The sequence below is a fragment of the Chelonia mydas genome, chromosome 10 (assembly GCF_015237465.2).
Source record: "Chelonia mydas isolate rCheMyd1 chromosome 10, rCheMyd1.pri.v2, whole genome shotgun sequence".
Classification (NCBI taxonomy): domain Eukaryota; kingdom Metazoa; phylum Chordata; order Testudines; family Cheloniidae; genus Chelonia; species Chelonia mydas.
This window is the reverse complement of record NC_051250.2, coordinates 15,680,541-15,699,519: the sequence shown is the minus strand read 5'-3', so window position 1 is coordinate 15,699,519 and position 18,979 is coordinate 15,680,541. Positions and strand designations below refer to the sequence as shown.

General features: G+C 40.5%; 1 protein-coding gene across 17 annotated transcripts in view; it reads left to right on the top strand.

Annotated features, from left to right (window-relative positions):
- Nucleotides 1-18,979, top strand: part of LOC102930497 (radial spoke head 10 homolog B) — a 36,967-nt gene that overhangs the window by 2,940 nt on the left and 15,048 nt on the right. For 9 of the 17 annotated variants that reach the window (XM_027823065.3, XM_037909879.2, XM_037909877.2 and 6 more), the window contains 13 exons: nucleotides 379-447; nucleotides 914-1,087; nucleotides 4,348-4,433; nucleotides 5,847-5,967; nucleotides 7,559-7,735; nucleotides 8,534-8,675; nucleotides 10,116-10,237; nucleotides 11,108-11,297; nucleotides 12,201-12,312; nucleotides 13,244-13,323; nucleotides 13,429-13,577; nucleotides 14,579-14,686; nucleotides 18,002-18,178. In XM_027823065.3, coding sequence (XP_027678866.2) covers nucleotides 379-447; nucleotides 914-1,087; nucleotides 4,348-4,433; nucleotides 5,847-5,967; nucleotides 7,559-7,735; nucleotides 8,534-8,675; nucleotides 10,116-10,237; nucleotides 11,108-11,297; nucleotides 12,201-12,312; nucleotides 13,244-13,323; nucleotides 13,429-13,577; nucleotides 14,579-14,686; nucleotides 18,002-18,178 — 1,707 coding nt within the window. The remainder of the gene's footprint in view (nucleotides 1-378; nucleotides 448-913; nucleotides 1,088-4,347; nucleotides 4,434-5,846; nucleotides 5,968-7,558; nucleotides 7,736-8,533; nucleotides 8,676-10,115; nucleotides 10,238-11,107; nucleotides 11,298-12,200; nucleotides 12,313-13,243; nucleotides 13,324-13,428; nucleotides 13,578-14,578; nucleotides 14,687-18,001; nucleotides 18,179-18,979) is intronic. The other 8 variants (XM_037909878.2, XM_043524049.1, XM_037909888.2 and 5 more) reach the window with 5 other exon arrangements.

Below are 18,979 nucleotides of genomic sequence, written 5' to 3'. Positions count from 1 at the left end.
TACAAGGTCTACACAGCTATTTTTAGTGTGGAAGCACAAGCCCTGTGAGCTTGAGTCTGTTGACCCAGGATTGGAGACTTGCTGCTGCTTGCTGTGTAAATGTACCCAAAATGTAATGGGACAAATTCTTCCCCTGGAAGAGGACATACTGCTTCTCCCTTTGACTTCATTGGGAACCGCACAGCTAAAATTTATGTGTATTGAATAGTGGATTCCGTAGTTTCTAAGGGCTGCAGACATTCAAAACTTAGTTCTTTTAATGCTGATAGTTAGAGGGGTTTTAATTAGAACATGTTACTTCTCCTCAAACTACTTAATAGCTATAGATGTAAGTTGCGATACAGGAATAAAAACAATAGTATGTGTATTATTTTGAAGGGCATGTTTTCCGAAGGACTCATGCATGGACACGGGACTTATGCATGGGCTGATGGAGTGAAGTATGAGGTAAAGTGCAAAGTAAATAATTTTAAAGTATCATACAGCTAATTACAATCTATACATGCAATTTATAGGAAAGCATGTAGGTTAGATGATTGCAGGTGGCAACAGCAAACATATTGTAGAGGCTGTGTATTAAATTTAAAGAACACACAAAATGTAACTAGAGTTAGTTTGTGTTTTTCTTGTTTGTGCACTGTGAACAGGTGCCTTTCCCAGCTTGCTCTACAAACACAGGGCATGCACTGTAAAGTCCAAACTTGCCTCCTTCCTGTGGTTTGGCTTTTTTTTTAAAAAAATCAACAATAAGATAACATACGGTGCAACTCAGAACTTCTCCTTGGGCCTGGCTGCTCTTAGGGCCCCTCCTTTAGGACAGCTCAGCCCACACCCTAGATACTCTCTCCTGCAAACGTAACGAGTACTGCTGTCTCACTTGAGCGAGTAATCAATTTATAATTTAATCTCTTAGGGGAACTTTGTTAAGAATGTTCAGATGTATAATGGTCGTTACACATGGCCTGATGGCAGCATGTATGAAGGAGAGGTGAAGAATGCAGTCAGGCATGGCTTTGGCATGTACAAGTGTGGCACCCATCCAGTTTCATACATTGGCCAATGGTGTGAAGGCAAAAGACATGGAAAGGTAAATAAGAAAAGCACTGATGAAAGTATCATCTGGACCAGTGGCATCTAAGATGAAAGTCAATACAGAGGGCTAGCACAGGGCTTCTGCATCACTTATGTGGGGAACTTAAGTGGAACTCAGTTGGTACATAAGCCTTGAATTATCCTAATGAAATATCTCTGATGGAGAATATGTTAATTAAAATTAGTGGTCCTGGTGGTGCAAGGCCTTCTTTTGTATTAAAAGGGATAATTTGTGGCAACACCCTAACTTTCTGCTTTAATATTAACTAGTAAATATATATGTTACCTGCCCTTTTAGGAATCTCTAATTAGATGGTCACCAAGCTGATCAAGAGGTGAAGAACCAGAGGCTGTTTCCTAAATAGTGGCAATAATGGCACAAAATACTTTGCTGAAAGAACAGTTAGCCAAATCCCACTCCTCAAATGTGCTGAAGATAATAGCTTAAGTATGCTAATAATAATTATGACAATAGCTAAGTCTTTAGTCTAAGTACTGTGGGATTAGCATGCAGGCCTAAATTTTCAAAAAAGCTAGTGATTTTGTGTGTCCAACTTCAGATACCTTAAATTGGCCTTATTGTAAGAGGTGAAAATCAGCACTTTCTGAAAATCAGGCCTTTTTAAGATGTTTCAAGTTGGACACCAATAAGTTGAGGCACCCAAAATCACTGGTCACTTCTGAAAATTTAGGCCCTTGCGCATCATCTCTAAGGGGCACTTGAATAGCAGAGGCTGCTCTAGCTGTTTACCAACAGGCCAATCTGGACGCTCACTTCTGTATGGCTGTGGAGTTTTTGGTCTATCATAATCATACTTCTTGAGGGTGTTACAACAATGTATCAGTGGATGTTTGTACAGAGTTTGAAATATGTAAAGCTCTATAAGGACTACATTTTATTATTTATTTATTATCCAACCTTCCAGAATGTTGTCCCTGTTTCTGCTCAGTCATGAGCAATGAGAATCTTTGAGTATCAGATGTGTCTCAGAATCCTTTGTGACATTTGTCATGTTGCCTCATTTGAAGCACGTCTATAACTGGTACAAAGGATTCTGGGGTACATTTGAGATCTGTTATTAAAAGTACCTATTGCAGATAACTGAGCAGACCAGAAACACCATAATGGAGGAAGAAATGACACTGATAGAACTGTCCAGAGAAGGAGAACAGAACAATTAAGGCAGCATCCCAGTTGTGTCCTTTGCCTTCCGAAGGATGCCATTGCAGAGCTGGCTCTAGAAGTTAATGTGGAACTCTGGATGAGTCAGAGTATAGCTGCTCTCTCTGTCTGCTTACTGTAGTTAATAGATTCTGAGGTCAGAAGGGACCACAGTGATCATTTAGTCTGACCTCCTGCATAACACGGGCCATACGACTTCATTCAAAACTCAAAACGCTTTAGTGGCACTGATGAATGATCTCCTCCTGTCAGTGGACAGAGGACAGATGTCCATTCTCATCCTCCTGGGCCTGTCTGCAATAGTCAACAGACAATGAGGTACTGCTGTCTCACTTGAGAGACGTTGCAGGGGCCAAGGGTAATGTGCTGATATGGTTTGAGTTCTCCCTGGAGGACTCAAACCGTGTAGTGATGGGGAAACTGCACCTCCAGCCACTAGTCCTCTTGCTTGTGGAGTCCCAGAAGGATAATTTCTCTCTCTACAGTCCTTTTCAACATCTACATGCAATCACTAGGTGAAGTGGTCAGATATCAGGAACTCAGGTGCCAGCAATATCTAGATGACACACAGCTCTACCTATTCTTCACCACATACAACTACACCACTACCACCAAGATGGCCTTCAACTCATGAAGAACAGCCAGCTGAAGCTGAACCCAAGCAAGACAAGTGATGCTGGTGGGTAGAGGAAAGCATTTGGAAGAGCCCGTAGCCATGGTGTAATCTCTTTTGGTTGAAGATACACACCCACAAATAGTCAATTTGGTCTGTAGTCTAGGAATACTCTTGGGTTACTTGCTGATGCTGCACTCTCACTGCACTGTCATCTCCAGTTGGCTAGGAGACTGGCAGATGATGATCTGACCTCAGTTATTCATGCCTTACTCGCTTCTCGGCTGGACTACAGCAGTGTGACAAACCTGGGCATGAAGTTTTCAGCACGTAGGAACTCCAACTAGTGCAGAACCGTACAGAGTGTCTCCTCCACAACATAGGTCACTGCAAGCACATCAGACCTGTCCTTCACTTTCTATGCTGGCTTCCTACAGAATTTTGAATTAAGTTCAAGGTCTTGGTCCTTATCTTGAAGGCGCTCCATGGCCTGGGCCTAAGATATTTAAACAATGCCTAAAGCTCTGGGATGCAGACCATAGTCTCTTCGAGCACAGTGGAACTCTTTGAGTAAGAGTAGAGCTTGTCTATGTGGGAGACAGAACTTTCTTGGTAGCTGTGGACTGAACTCCCCCAGGAACTAAGGATCATCGTTTTGCTCCAAGCAAAACCTTTGACCTTGCCTTCTCTAACATAAATCATAGTAACACATGTTTAAAAAAAAAAAACCCTACCCAAAGAAAACGTTGCACTGCAAATGCTTCTCCAGGTGGGGAGAGGAGGCGAGAACAAACACATAACCAATGTCATTCATATCACTTGATGTGTTACTGAAAGCTGCTCTGTGGTGATAAGGGCAGTATAAGAACCTGCAGTATATAGAATAGAATAGATTGGTGAAAGCATTTCCAAAGGGTTTGAGGACACTTGCCATTTTTGTTTGGCTAAATGTAATTTTTAACATTTTTGAACATCTGAATGCTTGGTCTCTCTTAGCATGTAGCTAATGTTGGTGAAAATAACAGGATTTAGTTTTTTTATATTTTAGACTCTCAGTTGCTTTTAACATAAATTGAGTCTTCTTTTCTTAGCGACTATGGAGAGAATGTTGGAATACAAGTGGTAATTGGTATATTTGGCATATACAGGGGTGAAGACAACTTTTTATGGCAGGGGAGGGGTTAGAATTAAAAAATAATAAAATTATAGCTCTTGAATATCACTTTGGGTAGTTCTGTACCATAACTAAATGTGTCCACTTTTAATAAAGAGAGGGAAAACAAGCTTCTTATTTCAAACTCTGCTTTTTCTTTCTTAATCCAATCCCTAAATTTTGGGGTGAGCTGAAGCCCACCCAAGTTCCCACTTGTCTACGTCCATGGTATATAATGTTATGTGAAAGCATTCATGTGAATATTTAGGTATTGATTAATTAAACCGCTCATACTCTTTGTTTCAGGGTACCATTTATTATAATCAGGAAGGTACTTCCTGGTATGAAGGTGACTGGGTAAACAACATCAGAGCTGGCTGGGGGATAAGATGGTAGGTATAACATATTTGTTCAGCACATCTTTAGAATTAATTTATTTTTATTTGGCACACAGTCTAATCCTTTGTTCCATGTACTGGGCTGATTCTCTACTGCCTTGCAGTTTGTGTAGTCATTCAGAGATATACAAAAAGGTGAAAATGCTACCAACTCAGAATGGTAGAATTTTATATTTCTCTTGCCCTTCTTTGCACAGGAGTAAATGATTATATAAAGTGCAAGAACAGTGAAGAACCATTCCTCGTATATGGCTTTAATTTTTACTTGGGTAAACCTTTTTCTTCTTCGTTCCTATAAAGAAAACAATTAAAGATAAAACAATCAAAGGCTGGCAGCAGTAAACTGAAACATCTTTTTAAAAGAATTCTTCTTGATTGCATGGTAACACCCGCTCCCCTTCCTCCCAACACCCCCTCGTCACAAACAAATGAATTCTTTTGTGGGATTGTGCATGAGAGAGTGTTTTGGTTGATTGTTTATGGCATGCTCTCCTCAGACAAATTTTAGGATGACTTGAGATTTTTGGTACTATCTTCTGAGGTTTGACAGATTGTGAAATCTTCATGCACTGACGTCAGACTTCACCGCACAAATGCTGATGTGGATAAATTGATAATTGGGGGAGTTAATCAGCAATGTTTACATTTTTTACATCTGTACTCTGTTAGCTGATCCAGAGCACAGACTTCTAAACCTACTGGACACCTTCTCCAGTTATAGGCAGCGAGTTAGCTTTCTCAAGACATGCCAACAAAGCAGGATGTCAGTCCCTATTTTTGTGTGTGTTGGAGTCTGACTTCAAAAGATACACACTGAGTCCAGTTTTCAAAGTCTGCTAAGCCAGCTGTCCTGAAGTTTTGCTTGTCCCCTGAGACCTTTAAATTATTGGAGTCCTAATGTATTATCATTGATATTTATTATTAAGTGTAGTCAACTGGGAATGTTTTCCTTTAGGTAGTATATGTTGCAATCATAAACAAAGGAAAAATCAGAATGTAGTAGTGTCAACACTGAAAATCTATCCCAGTATTACTGGTTTCAGAGTAGCAGCCGTGTTAGTCTGTATTCGCAAAAAGAACAGGAGGACTTGTGGCACTTTAGAGACTAACAGATTTATTAGAGCATAAGCTTTCATGAGCTACAGCTCACTTCATCGGATGCATTCAGTGGAAAAATGCATCTGCATGCATCCGATGAAGTGAGCTGTAGTCTCTAAGGTGCCACAAGTCCTCCTGTTCTTTTTCCCAGTATTACTCTTTTTTCCCCAGCAACAACAGGTAACTCTCGTTATCAGTTGGTGGATTTAGGCACCTCACTGCCATTGTACCTTTGAAAATCTTGTCCATTATTGTTTGTGTATATGATAGCTGAGTAATTAACTTCCTGATTCATTTGGTTTCTTGTAGTTATAAATCTGGAAATATCTATGAAGGTCAATGGGAAGAAAATATGCGCCAGGGGGAAGGCAGGATGCGGTGGCTGACGACGAACCAGGAGTATACTGGGCAGTGGGTAAATGGCATACAGGTATTACACCACTTTAATTCAATACCTGACTCTCACACTGGTACGATTTAGCTGCATTGATTCATACAGAAGTAAAGAAGCTCTGTGTGATTCTGCTAATTGTAGATACAGGAGTGTTTTACTCATAAATTGATTTTCATGTTATTAGTTATAACTAGCAAAAGTCCAATATTAAACCAAGCTGCTGACTTGTTTTTATGAAAAGGTAACTTAATTTTACACACCAACCAAAAAAAAATATAAACCCTTCCCATAATAAAAATCAAATCTTTTTGGCTGCAGGATATTTAGAAAGAGGCTTTAAAGTGAAAGCTTAGGGTTGGTGTAAGAGGAGGGCCTTACCCAATCCAGCACTGGACCCTGCTACTACCTCAGTTACCCCTTCTTGGGCTTCCCTAAAACTGCACCCAGCCATTCAGAAGTCAGATAACACCTCTTCTTGGGGTCTGTTTTATTAAAACAACATCATAAAATATCAACTTAAATCAAAACAAATCATTTCCCTGACTGTACATTTCCTTAGGCTGGACTCAACTGTTCTTTCTCAAAACCCAGCTTCTGCTGCCTGATGTTTCCTCAGACCTCTTCCCTGGGAGACTTCTGCTCCTGCCTCTCCATCTGGCTGGTGTGGAGTGCCCCCTTCAAAGTCCTTTCCCCGGACCCTGGGTCCCTTTCAGGAGTCTTCATACTCTCTGCAGGTCTCCCTCCCTTCCTGAACTGAGCTGAACTGAAACTCCCTTTTATCAGTCTTAAAGCCTATTATGTTGGGGAGGCAGCTGGCAAGGTGGGTCTGAGCCTAACTCTCTTACAGGGCCAGTCTACCCGGTGATGTTTCTCCCCACCCCCCAGTTAATTATATAGAAACAGGTTTTTATATTTCATATAAACTTCAGTGAAAATAAAATTGTTTACATATATAGGTCATTTGTATAGCTGATTTATTTATGCTAATGTAGACCTCACTTAATTAATTCTTAAAATACTGAATTTATATACTAAGCTATAAGACTGTTAAAAGTGAAAATATCACCTAGTCTAAGCGGTGACCTGAAGATCTAACTCTCCAGTGTCCCCTCCTGTGAAAGAACCCATGGAAGTAGGCTGGGGTTGGTGTAAAACTCCATTAGATTCCCCTCACCGAGTGTTCCCCCGTCATTCTGTTGGGGTGAGCGTGGGGGTGAGCTGCTTCTTTTTCACCCGCACATAAAATGAGCAGGGAGTTTGGCCTCCAGAGCAGCGCAGGTCTCCTAAGAACTGGTTCTGGGACCCTGCCCTGGCTGCTTGGCAGGGCACACGGACTAGGGAATGGTGTCTCTAAACTGTGGCCCATTTTCTATAGGAGACCAGGATGTGTTGAATTAGTTCATCCCGAGTGCTGCTACCATGCCTCCTGGTGGACTCTGTGCCCTGAGTTACCTGGTAGGAGCTAAGGTAACCTGGGGCTAAATCAAGCCCATTTAGTTGAATTAGCAACAGTCACCCTAAAACAAAACAAAAAAAAGTCTAGGTAGTTCCATTCCTTTGTATGAATTTAGATCTGCACCAATAGTAGCTCTTTGGAAAGTTCTTGTAATGGCTTGTCTTTTTTCAGCATGGCTATGGTACTCACACCTGGTTTCTGAAGAGAATACCTGGGTCTCAGTATCCTTTGAGGAATGAATATGTAGGAGATTTTGTAAATGGGGATCGTCATGGACGTGGAAGGTTCTTCTATGCCAGTGGAGCAATGTATGATGGAGAATGGGTTTGCAATAAAAAACATGGCCTTGTGAGTATCGACAAGTGATGGAAGAAAAAGATTAAAATGCAATTAGGTCTCAGTCTGCTCTGTATAGCAAAAGTCTAGGTTTCTGTAAGGAAAACCATGTTTTCCTTAGTTTATTGGAATGCACACATTGATGTCCATGCCCAATGAAGTTGATAGGAGCCCTTCCACTGACCTCACTGGACACTGGATAAGTTCCAAGTGGAGGAGCATGGCTTGTATATGGTGAAATGTATTTTAACATAAAGCTTTTCAGTGTAATAGGTGTTTCTGACATTATCAGCCTTTTGGCTGATAAATGACCATTGCCTTCTGTTGGCCTTCTGGCTAAGGTCACTTTTAATGTCTGATGCACCTTCTCACAGGGGACTTCAAACTGCCTGTGCACAGGGGTGGACTCCAGCTAATAGGGTGTTTCCATTTCCAGCTATGGTGGTCACAAAGGGAAAAAATCTGGGGACAGACTGTTAAAGTACGTTGAAAAGCTGCAAACAATTTTAAGCATAGTGAAAAGATCCTTATTCCTCAGATGTTTCAGTGTAAAACATTTAGCACTTATATAGCACAGCAGCAGATTTTCATTGGTTGATCTCAAAGTACTTTACACATGCAGATAAGTTTCATCCTTCACTTTGCACTATCTCATATATTGCAGTTTAAACCTGATTTAGATCAGAAGGAAATCCAAGTGCTTGCAAACATATTTCTTTTCTAATGATCTTTTACTAAATGTGCAGATTTATATCAAAATGAAACAAAAGAGTCTCTCTCCCTCCCTCCCTCTTTCTCCCCTCCCCCCAGGGGAGATTCGTCTTCAAGAATGGGCGTATTTTTGAAGGAGAGTTTATAAATGATAAAATAGCAGAGTACCCAGCTTTTCAAGTGGATGCAATGAATACGCAGGATCTGAGTGGCATTCGTACACAAAGTCCCTTTGGCACTGGTAAGCAGTTTGAAGTGATGGTGAGGAAAGTAGATAATTTCTAGTCGGATAGTTCACATTTTATAAAAGTTACACATTTATTGTGTGAGACTGTTCTGTATTCACGGAAGAGTCATACACATTTCCCTGTGAAGGCTCATTGATAGATACATGAGAAATTTTAATTACTAACACAAGGTTTCACAGGAAATTGCAGTTTTAAATCGTAATGTGTTCATAAAAGAATTAAAATTTAACATCATAAATGACAATTGATTTCCTGTTGGTTTAGTTTCTCTAAGTTCCTTTGTACCAGCCCAGACAGTGGTGACAGGAAAAAGCAAAGCTCTTATGTTATCGTTCCTCCTATAAAAGTGCTACTTGGCTGGCTGCTCAGTTAAGAAATAGAAAAGTAAGGGCTTGTCTGTACTATATGGTCACTGCAGCAGCACAGCTATGGCTCTGTAGCTATGCCGCTGTAGCTCTGTCATGTACATGCTTCCTACAAGGCTGGTAGGGGTTTTTCTATTGCTGTAGGTAATCTGTCTCCTTGACTGTCAGTAGCTAGGTTTGTGAAAGCATTCTTCCATTGACTTAGCCGTGTCTACACCAGAGCTTAGCATAGCTGTAGCACTTAGAGGTGTGAATTTTTCATGTACACCAGAATTTTAAGTGTAGACCAGGCCTAAGGCTCCCACTCTGTTCTGGACCTTGCAATGCCTAGATAGAGAATGATGTAACACACATGCATAAGATTAGGGGGGGAAATCCTGAGGTGTGGCCAAACTGGATAGGGCAAAGGTCAGTATGTGCGTGCAAAGGTGATTTAAAGCTCATCTTTGCACTGTCCTGATTTGGCAGCCGCTGTGTACGTATGGGTCCCCTTCAGATAAATTTGTATTTTTTGAGTCTATGCCTATATTCTCTCAGTGATGTGGGAGTGTAAACAGTGTTTTGTTTTTCATAACGTTTTGCAGTTCCCTTTTAATAGTTTTCTAAAATACGATTTCCTAACAAAGATTTTTTTAACAAGGTCAACTTCTTCCACCCAGCTTACACCTAGGAAATGACGTTGTTTAATTATGTATTCCTCTTTACTTCCATGCTTTTTTTGCTCCATACCATGGCGTTGGGAAAATTCTTTAAAATGAGTGAGTTCTCATCCAAGCCACATCCTTAATGCATCTAGATGCATTTGGAAACACTGCAACATGGAAATTTAACAAGACATGATGTTAACATGTTCTGTTGCACTTATGGAAGGTGGATGTGGGTCTTTAATATGTATTCTGTTAAGATAATGCTAAACAGTTAAATTTTACCAGCTGGGGGTACTATTCTTCTTTTCTTTAAGTCAATGGAACTGGGAACAAGATAAATGAGGATATTATTTTATCTTTGTATATATTTTATTTTTATTTTATTAGCCAAAGATAAATTGTTACTTTTGTTACTTGGTAGAAACCATCAGAATAGTTGATGGCCCAGGAAATACCTCTGTGTTGGGATCAAACATTGAACTAGACATATCTTCATTGCTGAACTTGTTTCCAGAGAAAGACAGACAGGAAGAAATGAAACAGGTAAGAGCCTGCACACTGCTGATATTTTTTCAGTTTTATTGCTGATATGTTTCACATTATTTACTTTATTTTATTTGTGTGTTCTATACAAGTCTTTTTATTAAGCTCTGATCTGAAAGTCTGCAGGCAATAAAAAACAAAACAGAAGCAAATGGACAGAGCAATGGCAAAGAGGTGGTGTTCTGTCTTGTTGAATGTCCCATAAAAGGCAATTAAACAGGTCACATTAAATTTACTGAAAAGGCATTCAATATTTCCCTTACAGGACATGGGAGAGGTTAGGTTGGGGCCTTTGTGGTAACATTCCATAATGGTACCAAAGGAGCATAAAACTCCACACGGTCAGCCATGTTATGTCAGATTGACAAATTTGAATATTAAATTTTTGGTTAGGGACTGTCTTTTATTCTGTGTTTGTACAGTGGGACTGTGGTCCCTAATTGGGGCTTCTGAAATGCATACAAATAACACAAAGTCCTGTAGCTATCCACAAAACTGGTGCAGTTCAGGCAACAGCAGGGCAGGTTTCCCCACAATTCCCTGACAAAGTCTCTTGTCCCTGACCTGTGGCGGCGAGAGGATAGTTCAGGCTCCATGCCTACCTAGTTTGTAGTCTTTATGGTGCAATTGCCAGAAAGGTTGCCAGATAGTGAGATAGCAGTGGTAGGTTTTGGGATGTGGATACTTTTCCACTGGGAAATGGACTAAGAGGATCAAACTCATTTCTCATAGGACAGCAAAGGGCAATCCTATGTTAACAACTTCTGGCAGTACTGTCCCTGGCTGGATTTAGTAAATACATCAGCTGAGCTGAGGTTATTACTTGTCATGAGATTAAAACTAATGCATGCCATTTACTGTTTTGTGTAGGTAGAATATGCCGTATTGAGACATATTACAGAACTGAGAAGAATCTACAGTTTTTACAGCAGTTTAGGCTGTGATCAATCTCTTGACAACACCTTCCTGATGACTAAACTCCAGTTCTGGAGATTTCTAAAGGATTGCAGGTTTCATCATTACAATATAACCCTTGCTGATATGGACAGGATACTGAATGGTTTGTATGCCTGTAGATTGACTATCAGAAGCATATAATGGTTAGAGTTAGGGACTAGGAGTCTGAGAATTGGGTTCTGTACACAACACTGTGACTGACTTGTTCGGTGCCCCTGGGCAATTTACCTGTTATCTGTGAAATAGGCATAAGAAGATTCACTCATGTGCTTTGGGATCCTCAGGCAAAAATAAGCACAAAATAATAACACTCATCAAAACTGTTTTAAAGCGTTATCTTAAAAATCATACTTCTGTCTGAATTATATTCCCTGTTATTGTTACAAGTAACACTTAAGGTGACTATAACTGAAAGAGATTAAAGAAGAAAGAAATCTTATTTTTTCTTTTTTTGTTCAGTTTGTTTACTTCGTGTGTTCAACACCAATTTGAGTATCGTATGTGTCACTGTTCTCCTGCATAGCCAGTTAATCGGTCAGCTTCACCTGTTGTTGTTGTGGGTCTTTGTGACAAGTTGCAGAGGCACAACCTGATCCTTGCTACACAAGGGGTTAGCTCTAGCTTTGCTTTCCCTGCCCTATGCTCATGTGCCTACGGGAAGAGCTCTAAGAAGGGTTCCTGAAAAGGCAGAAATCAATGGGGCTTTGCCCATCCAAGTCCAATTTCAGGACCAGGTCCTGAGTGATTTGCCCAAGACTACAGGGGCATTTTGAATTCTCCCCTCCCTCATGACCCTGGTAGGTGATGCCCTGTTGGCTTGCTGACTTGGAAGTAGTGCTACCTCTAATCTGTTTCTTCTGTGAATGTTGGATCAATGTGGGAGATCATAGGAAGATGAGAGAGGCATACTGGCACACGTGGTGATAAGCTTTTTGTTATTTGTAGATCAAACTGATTCAGTTAGGACTGATAATAGAGATTCTTTTCTTCTATCTTGTTGTTTTAGAAGATAAAACATCACCTGAGGAGGTGCATTCTCCATATGAGACTTTGTTGCTAAGAACATTTTTGACTTACATTATTCATCTAGCGGTCCATATCTATGACAAAGACCACAAGTAAGTGCTTTTACTTAGTTTTAGTGAGAGTTGCCCGAGTTTCAGTGTTTGACTATTATATAATTGCTAGATGGTAGCCAGTCTCAGAATAAGCATGATCAGTCTTATTCTTCCTCTGCCCCCTCTCCTTTTTCTGTCCTTTCTCTCTTTCCTTCCTCTGCTAATGCCCTGTCCACAGCTCCTTGGGGTGAGTGGTTGGATTCAGATCTCAGGAGAAAGTTCTCCCCTCCTTCTTCTGACTTTTTTTTTTTGCTATTATTGAATTATTTAGGGACGGTACATGGCATGCATACATCAGTTTCAATTGAATAGTGGAGTCTGGCCTTGTGATTTGGCTTCAGTCCGTGGCACTGCCATGCAACCCTCCCCTCAAAAAATAAAATAAAAAAAAATTCCCAGCTTACCTTAAAATTCTTACTCCTAAGGGTGGTGGAGCACAGGCTTCATACAGATATAGTATAAGTCCCAGAATATCATTGGCATATGAGTGCCTTTGGCTGGTCAGTAATACTTCATAATGGGTAATCATACAAAATTTAATTTGTATTGCTTTATGTAAAATATAGTAGATAATCTGTTCAGAGGAAGGGAGGAAAAAGAAAATACTGATTTTCAGATGGACTTGTGCTCCTAAGATACTTAGGCATTTTTGAAAATCCCATCGGATATGCGTGTAAATTGTATAAAAGACATCCATTGCTTTGGGCTTCAGGAAAATAAATAAATCTTCTGGAGCTTCACAATGTGACAGCATTGCAAATAGTCCCTAAGGACAGAACATAGTTCACTGAAGAATTTGTCAATGAAAAATCCACAGTATAACTTTTACTGGATAAATATCCAGTGTTGCACCTGGGAATCAAACAATGTTCAAACAATACGTACTGTGCAAAAAAGGAAGTTGTAATATAAAACTTTGTTTTAACTGTAGAGATAAAGGTCCATATCTGTTTAAGTGTTTCTCAAAAATGATGATGAAGAACATTATTCCCAATGCCTGTCATATACAAGGTAAGTAATGCAACATCTTTGTGTGCTAAGCAGAATCAATTGCTGTTAGAAGTAATTAAACAAGTTTTATTTGAACTTCTGTATTTTCCCACTTCACTTCTACAGGCATTTTATTCTGTGAACAACAACAAACTGTCTGTGCAATTAATTACATAGATAAATGCTGGGAGATATACAGGACTTATTGTAGACCAAGCACCATACCTCCTTATGAACCCACAATGAAAATGAGACACTTCCTCTGGATGTTGAAAGTAACAATCTTATATACTTTTATTTGTGTGTCTAGGTACTAATTTATTTGTCTAGTTCAAAATGACATTTTTAAACTCTTGTCACTAATGGCCTGCCATTGAAAACACTTAAGAACTTGAGTAACTGTATTCATATAAGTTATCCTATTGGCCTCAAAGATATGGTTCACAAGAATAAAGTTGCTCACATGCTTAACTGTATAGAGGATCCAATTCCAAATTCTTTGATTCCTCTATGTCTTAAACCTATTTTGAGTATTTAATGTTTTTAATTAATTTAAATATTTTCACTGACACTTTTTTAAATGTAGATACTAATTATTACTGATTAAAAATTAATGTCTGCAGAAGTCCAAGGCTGACCGATTCAGAAATAAAATAACATTCAATAAACAATATTTTTAAATGATGTATTTATGTAATTTGAAGTATGGTAAAGCATCATTGACACAGGATTATTTCCCAGAGCCCTGGAATTTAGGGACTTATCCAAATCACATTGAAGTCTCCCACTGATATCCGTAGGTTTTGGATCAGGCCCTTAATGATTAAAAATCAAGCCTGCTTACACCTCTGGAAATCAGCTGCATGCTTGCAAGACTCCTCTGCATTCCTATGGGGAACACTTACTGATTCACCCCTTCTTTTATGCAGAGTGGAATTAAAAAAAATAAAACTGGCAGACAGAGAAATGGGTAGCTGTTGGGTGTATCAAAGTCAGCAGGTGCCAGGGGATAGTTAATTGATGAACTTCCCTGAATTTGGGGTTTAACATACTGTATAAGTGAGTACTAGCTCTATTGAAGTCAATGGCAAAACTCCTACTGACTTCAGTGAGGCCCCGATTTTATCCTGTATAGCATGAATTACTTTGTGAGAGACCAATCCTGCTTCCATTGAAATCAAGGGGAATTTTGACATTGACTTCAAAGGGAGCCAGATCAGGTCCATATTTGTAAATGTCTCAAATACTAGTAATTTTTGACCTTTTTGACATACAGGATTTAAATATGCTAAGCAAACAATTAACTGCTACAAAAATTGTGGAAATACTGGTGAAGGACAATCCTTTTGTACGCGACGGAGATGACAGCAACTTACAGCATGAGGTATATAAGGAAAAAAGTACAAACAGTTCATGATGCAAATCGTCAGTAGGTAATTAATTGCTACAGGATCAATTACAATTATTTTTAGAAGCTGTCAGCAAGTAGAATTGTACCATCATACCTTCCAGAAGAGAAAAAAAATAGTGTTGTTTATATTCAAGAAATGGAGCTGATCATTAAGCATCCCATCTTGATATTCCTTTGTTCATCATATATCATCTGGGTTATTTTATCTCACATATTTCTCATTGTTCCATGGTTTGCTCGTTATCATGCCCTTCCAATTACTGAACAGTTAGCTGCAAGTGTGTTCTCTACGCCCTATGACTGCACACTGGATGTCTGGGATGTTTTCTGAGAGTACAACCGTGCATAGAATGAAATTCAGCTCAGTCTGGTGCAGGACTATTTGCACCACTTATTTTCCACGGGGGAATTGCACAGGAGTGCACAGATGGAATGGCTGCACTGGGAGGTCTCTGGACTTCTTGCTACTTAGGAGCCTTTAGACTGGATCATCACCTGAGTGGTGAGATCCTCAGTCATGCAGATCTGCTGGCCCAGGAACCCTCAACATGGGGTGTGAAGCAGCAGTGCCTGCACTTCCAGCCTACAAGGCTGGAGTAGTGGCTGTGGAGGCTGTCAGCCAGCCTGCAGGTAGAGACTTCCATCCCCTCAATCCCTGTAGAAATCTTTGCACTCAAGCGTTGTGCAGGGTTGGTGAATTTCTCCCCTAAGGTATTAGTTTTCACCCAACGGCAGTCTGCTGTAATCTACATTATTGAATTTGTTATAAATACCTGTTTGTGGTGGCTTGGGTGGCCGTAGTTTGTTTTATTATTAAATAATCCATTACATGCCCATTACTGTAGACTCTAGGCACAATGCATACAACAAAACACCGTCCATTCCAGACAAAAATATAACCATTCCCCTGTCCACCAGATAGAAAAATATCCCTGAGCCTTAATGCCACGTGTAGCAAAAACTTAGCCAGGAGGATGATGCAATACTGTATTATCATTCAGTTGTATGCAATGTGAAATACTGTATATTACTTGCTAATGTCATAATGGAATATAGTAATGTAATAGGACTTTGGTTATGATTAGTTTTCCACAGAGAAGAAGGGTCATGATCATTATTGATTGATAGGCCCTGATTCAGTAAGCTCTTTAAGCATGGTGCACATGAACAATCCAATTTAAGTCCAGCTTAACAGTGAAATCCTTGCTGATCTTAAATACAAAAAAGAAGCTTACGAGAAGTGGAAGATTGGACATATGACCAGGGATGAGTATAAAAATATTGCTCGGGCATGCACGAGTGAAATCAGGAAGGCCAAATCACACCTGGAGTTGCAGCTAGCAAGAGATGTTAAGAGTAACAAGAAGGGTTTCTTCAGGTATGTTAGCAACAAGAAGAAAGTCAAGGAAAGTGTGGGCCCTTTACTGAATGAGGGAGGCAACCTAGTGACAGAGGATGTGGAAAAAGCTAATGTACTCAATGCTTTTTTTGCCTCTGTCTTCACGAACAAGGTCAGCTCCCAGACTACTGCACTGGGCAGCACAGCATGGGGAGGAGATGACCAGCCCTCTGTGAAGAAAGAAGTGGTTCGGGACTATTTAGAAAAGCTGGACGTGCACAAGTCCATGGGGCTGGACGTGTTGCATCCAAGAGTGCTAAAGGAGTTGGTGAATGTGATTGCAGAGCCATTGGCCATTATCTTTGAAAACTCATGGCGATCCGGGGAAGTCCTGGATGACTGGAAAAAGGCTAATGTAGTGCCCATCTTTAAAAAAGGGAAGGAGGAGGATCCTGGGAACTACAGGCCAGTCAGCCTCACCTCAGTCCCTGGAAAAATCATGGAGCAGGTCCTCAAGGAATCAATTCTGAAGCACTTAGAGGAGAGGAAAGTGATCAGGAACAGTCAGCATGGATTCACCAAGGGCAAGTCATGCCTGACTAATCTAATTGCCTTCTATGATGAGATAACTGGTTCTGTGGATGAAGGGAAAGCAGTGGACGTGTTGTTCCTTGACTTTAGCAAAGCTTTTGACACGGTCTCCCACAGTATTCTTGCCAGCAAGTTAAAGAAGTATGGGCTGGATGAATGGACTATAAGGTGGATAGAAAGCTGGCTAGATTGTCGGGCTCAACGGGTAGTGATCAATGGCTCCATGTCTAGTTGGCAGCCGGTGTCAAGTGGAGTGCCCCAGGGGTCGGTCCTGGGGCCCGTTTTGTTCAATATCTTCATAAATGATCTGGAGGATGGTGTGGATTGCACTCTGAGCAAATTTGCGGATGATACTAAACTGGGAGGAGTGGTAGATACGCTGGAGGGGAGGGATAGGATACAGAAGGACCTAGACAAATTGGAGGATTGGGCCAAAAGAAATCTGATGAGGTTCAATAAGGATAAGTGCAGGGTCCTGCACTTAGGATGGAAGAATCCAATGCACCGCTACAGACTAGGGACCGAATGGCTAGGCAGCAGTTCTGCGGAAAAGGACCTAGGGGTGACAGTGGACGAGAAGCTGGATATGAGTCAGCAGTGTGCCCTTGTTGCCAAGAAGGCCAATGGCATTTTGGGATGTATAAGTAGGGGCATAGCGAGCAGATCGAGGGACGTGATCGTTCCCCTCTATTCGACACTGGTGAGGCCTCATCTGGAGTACTGTGTCCAGTTTTGGGCCCCACACTACAAGAAGGATGTGGAAAAATTGGAAAGAGTCCGGCGGAGGGCAACCAAAATGATTAGGGGACTGGAACACATGACTTATGTGGAGAGGCTGAGGGAACTGGGGATGTTTAGTCTACAGAAGAGAAGAATGAGGGGGGATTTGATAGCTGCTTTCAACTACCTGAAAGGGGGTTCCAAAGAGGATGGATCTGAACTGTTCTCAGTGGTAGCAGATGACAGAACAAGGAGTAATGGTCTCAAGTTGCAGTGGGGGAGATTTAGGTTGGATATTAGGAAAAACTTTTTCACTAGGAGGGTGGTGAAACACTGGAATGCGTTACCTAGGGAAGTGGTGGAATCTCCTTCCTTAGAAGTTTTTAAGGTCAGGCTTGACAAAGCCCTGGTTGGGATGATTTAATTGGGGATTGGTCCTGCTTTGAGCAGGGGGTTGGACTAGATGACCTCCTGAGGTCCCTTCCAACCCTGATATTCTATGATTCTAAGTCAATGGGACTGCTAATGTGCTTAAAATTAAGCATCTACTCAAATGCTTTGCTGGATCAGATGCTTAGTCCTCAAAGAGGAGATTCTACAGAAATGAAGTAATTATTATTATTATTATTTTACTCTAGTTGGTTTTTCTTGAATTCTTTGAAGCTCTCCTTGACTGCGCCCTGTTATATGTTACCAATGATATGATTAAGCAGCAATTAGATCTTGTAAATCAAGAAGGAAATGGTTATAGAACTGAAGATTACACAGAAGGGGCACGGCATATTCTGCAGCACCCAGAATACTCCTCATTTCAGGTACTAATGATGTAGAACTTCGTATGCTATGTTATAATTTAATATTTATATTACAGTACCCATCTAGAGGTCTCATTAATGGACCAAATAGTTCTGGGTTCCATGCAGACATGTATGAAGTAGATCCCTCTATTCCATGCAAACATATAGTCCCTGCCCAAGGAGGTTACAGTTCAAGAAAATAAGTGACACACAAAGGCTGGGAGGAAAGGGATCCAAGCAAATGTATACAATTTTTATATACACTTACACTTTTTTCCTGATAAATTCTGCATATGTAAAGTATGTGCAGCCCATCTGCCCCTTAAGCCACTATTAATTGGCTGATTTCCTATATTTTGGCAGAGGAAAGTGGCCTTTCAGATTAGTTCAGAGAGGGTGTAATTGGCAGCATGGAAAAAGGCACAGATATTTGTGTGGGCAGCTGACAAATGGGTGGACATTGTTGGAGAGTGAAGTTTACATGACAAGAGACAAGTGCTTATCTTCCGTAAAGTGCAGCTCTGTTCTAAAAAGTGACCCTGTAAAAATGGCATTAGTCTCACTGTTACACAGACAGCTAGATAGTTTTTTTTTAGAAAACAGTTAAAGATTCTACAGATCAAATGATGCTTTCAGTGACACCTGTGCAAAAACACTGACAGCAGTGGAGATGGCCTGGGGTAGCAGTGCATAATTTGGTTTATAGAATTTGGTAGAGGGCATAATTTGGTCTGTAGAATCTTTTATTACTAGCAATGATGCACAATGCAGAAGGAACTCAGCTTGATTCTCAGAGCCTAGGCTGAATTTGCAATGCTG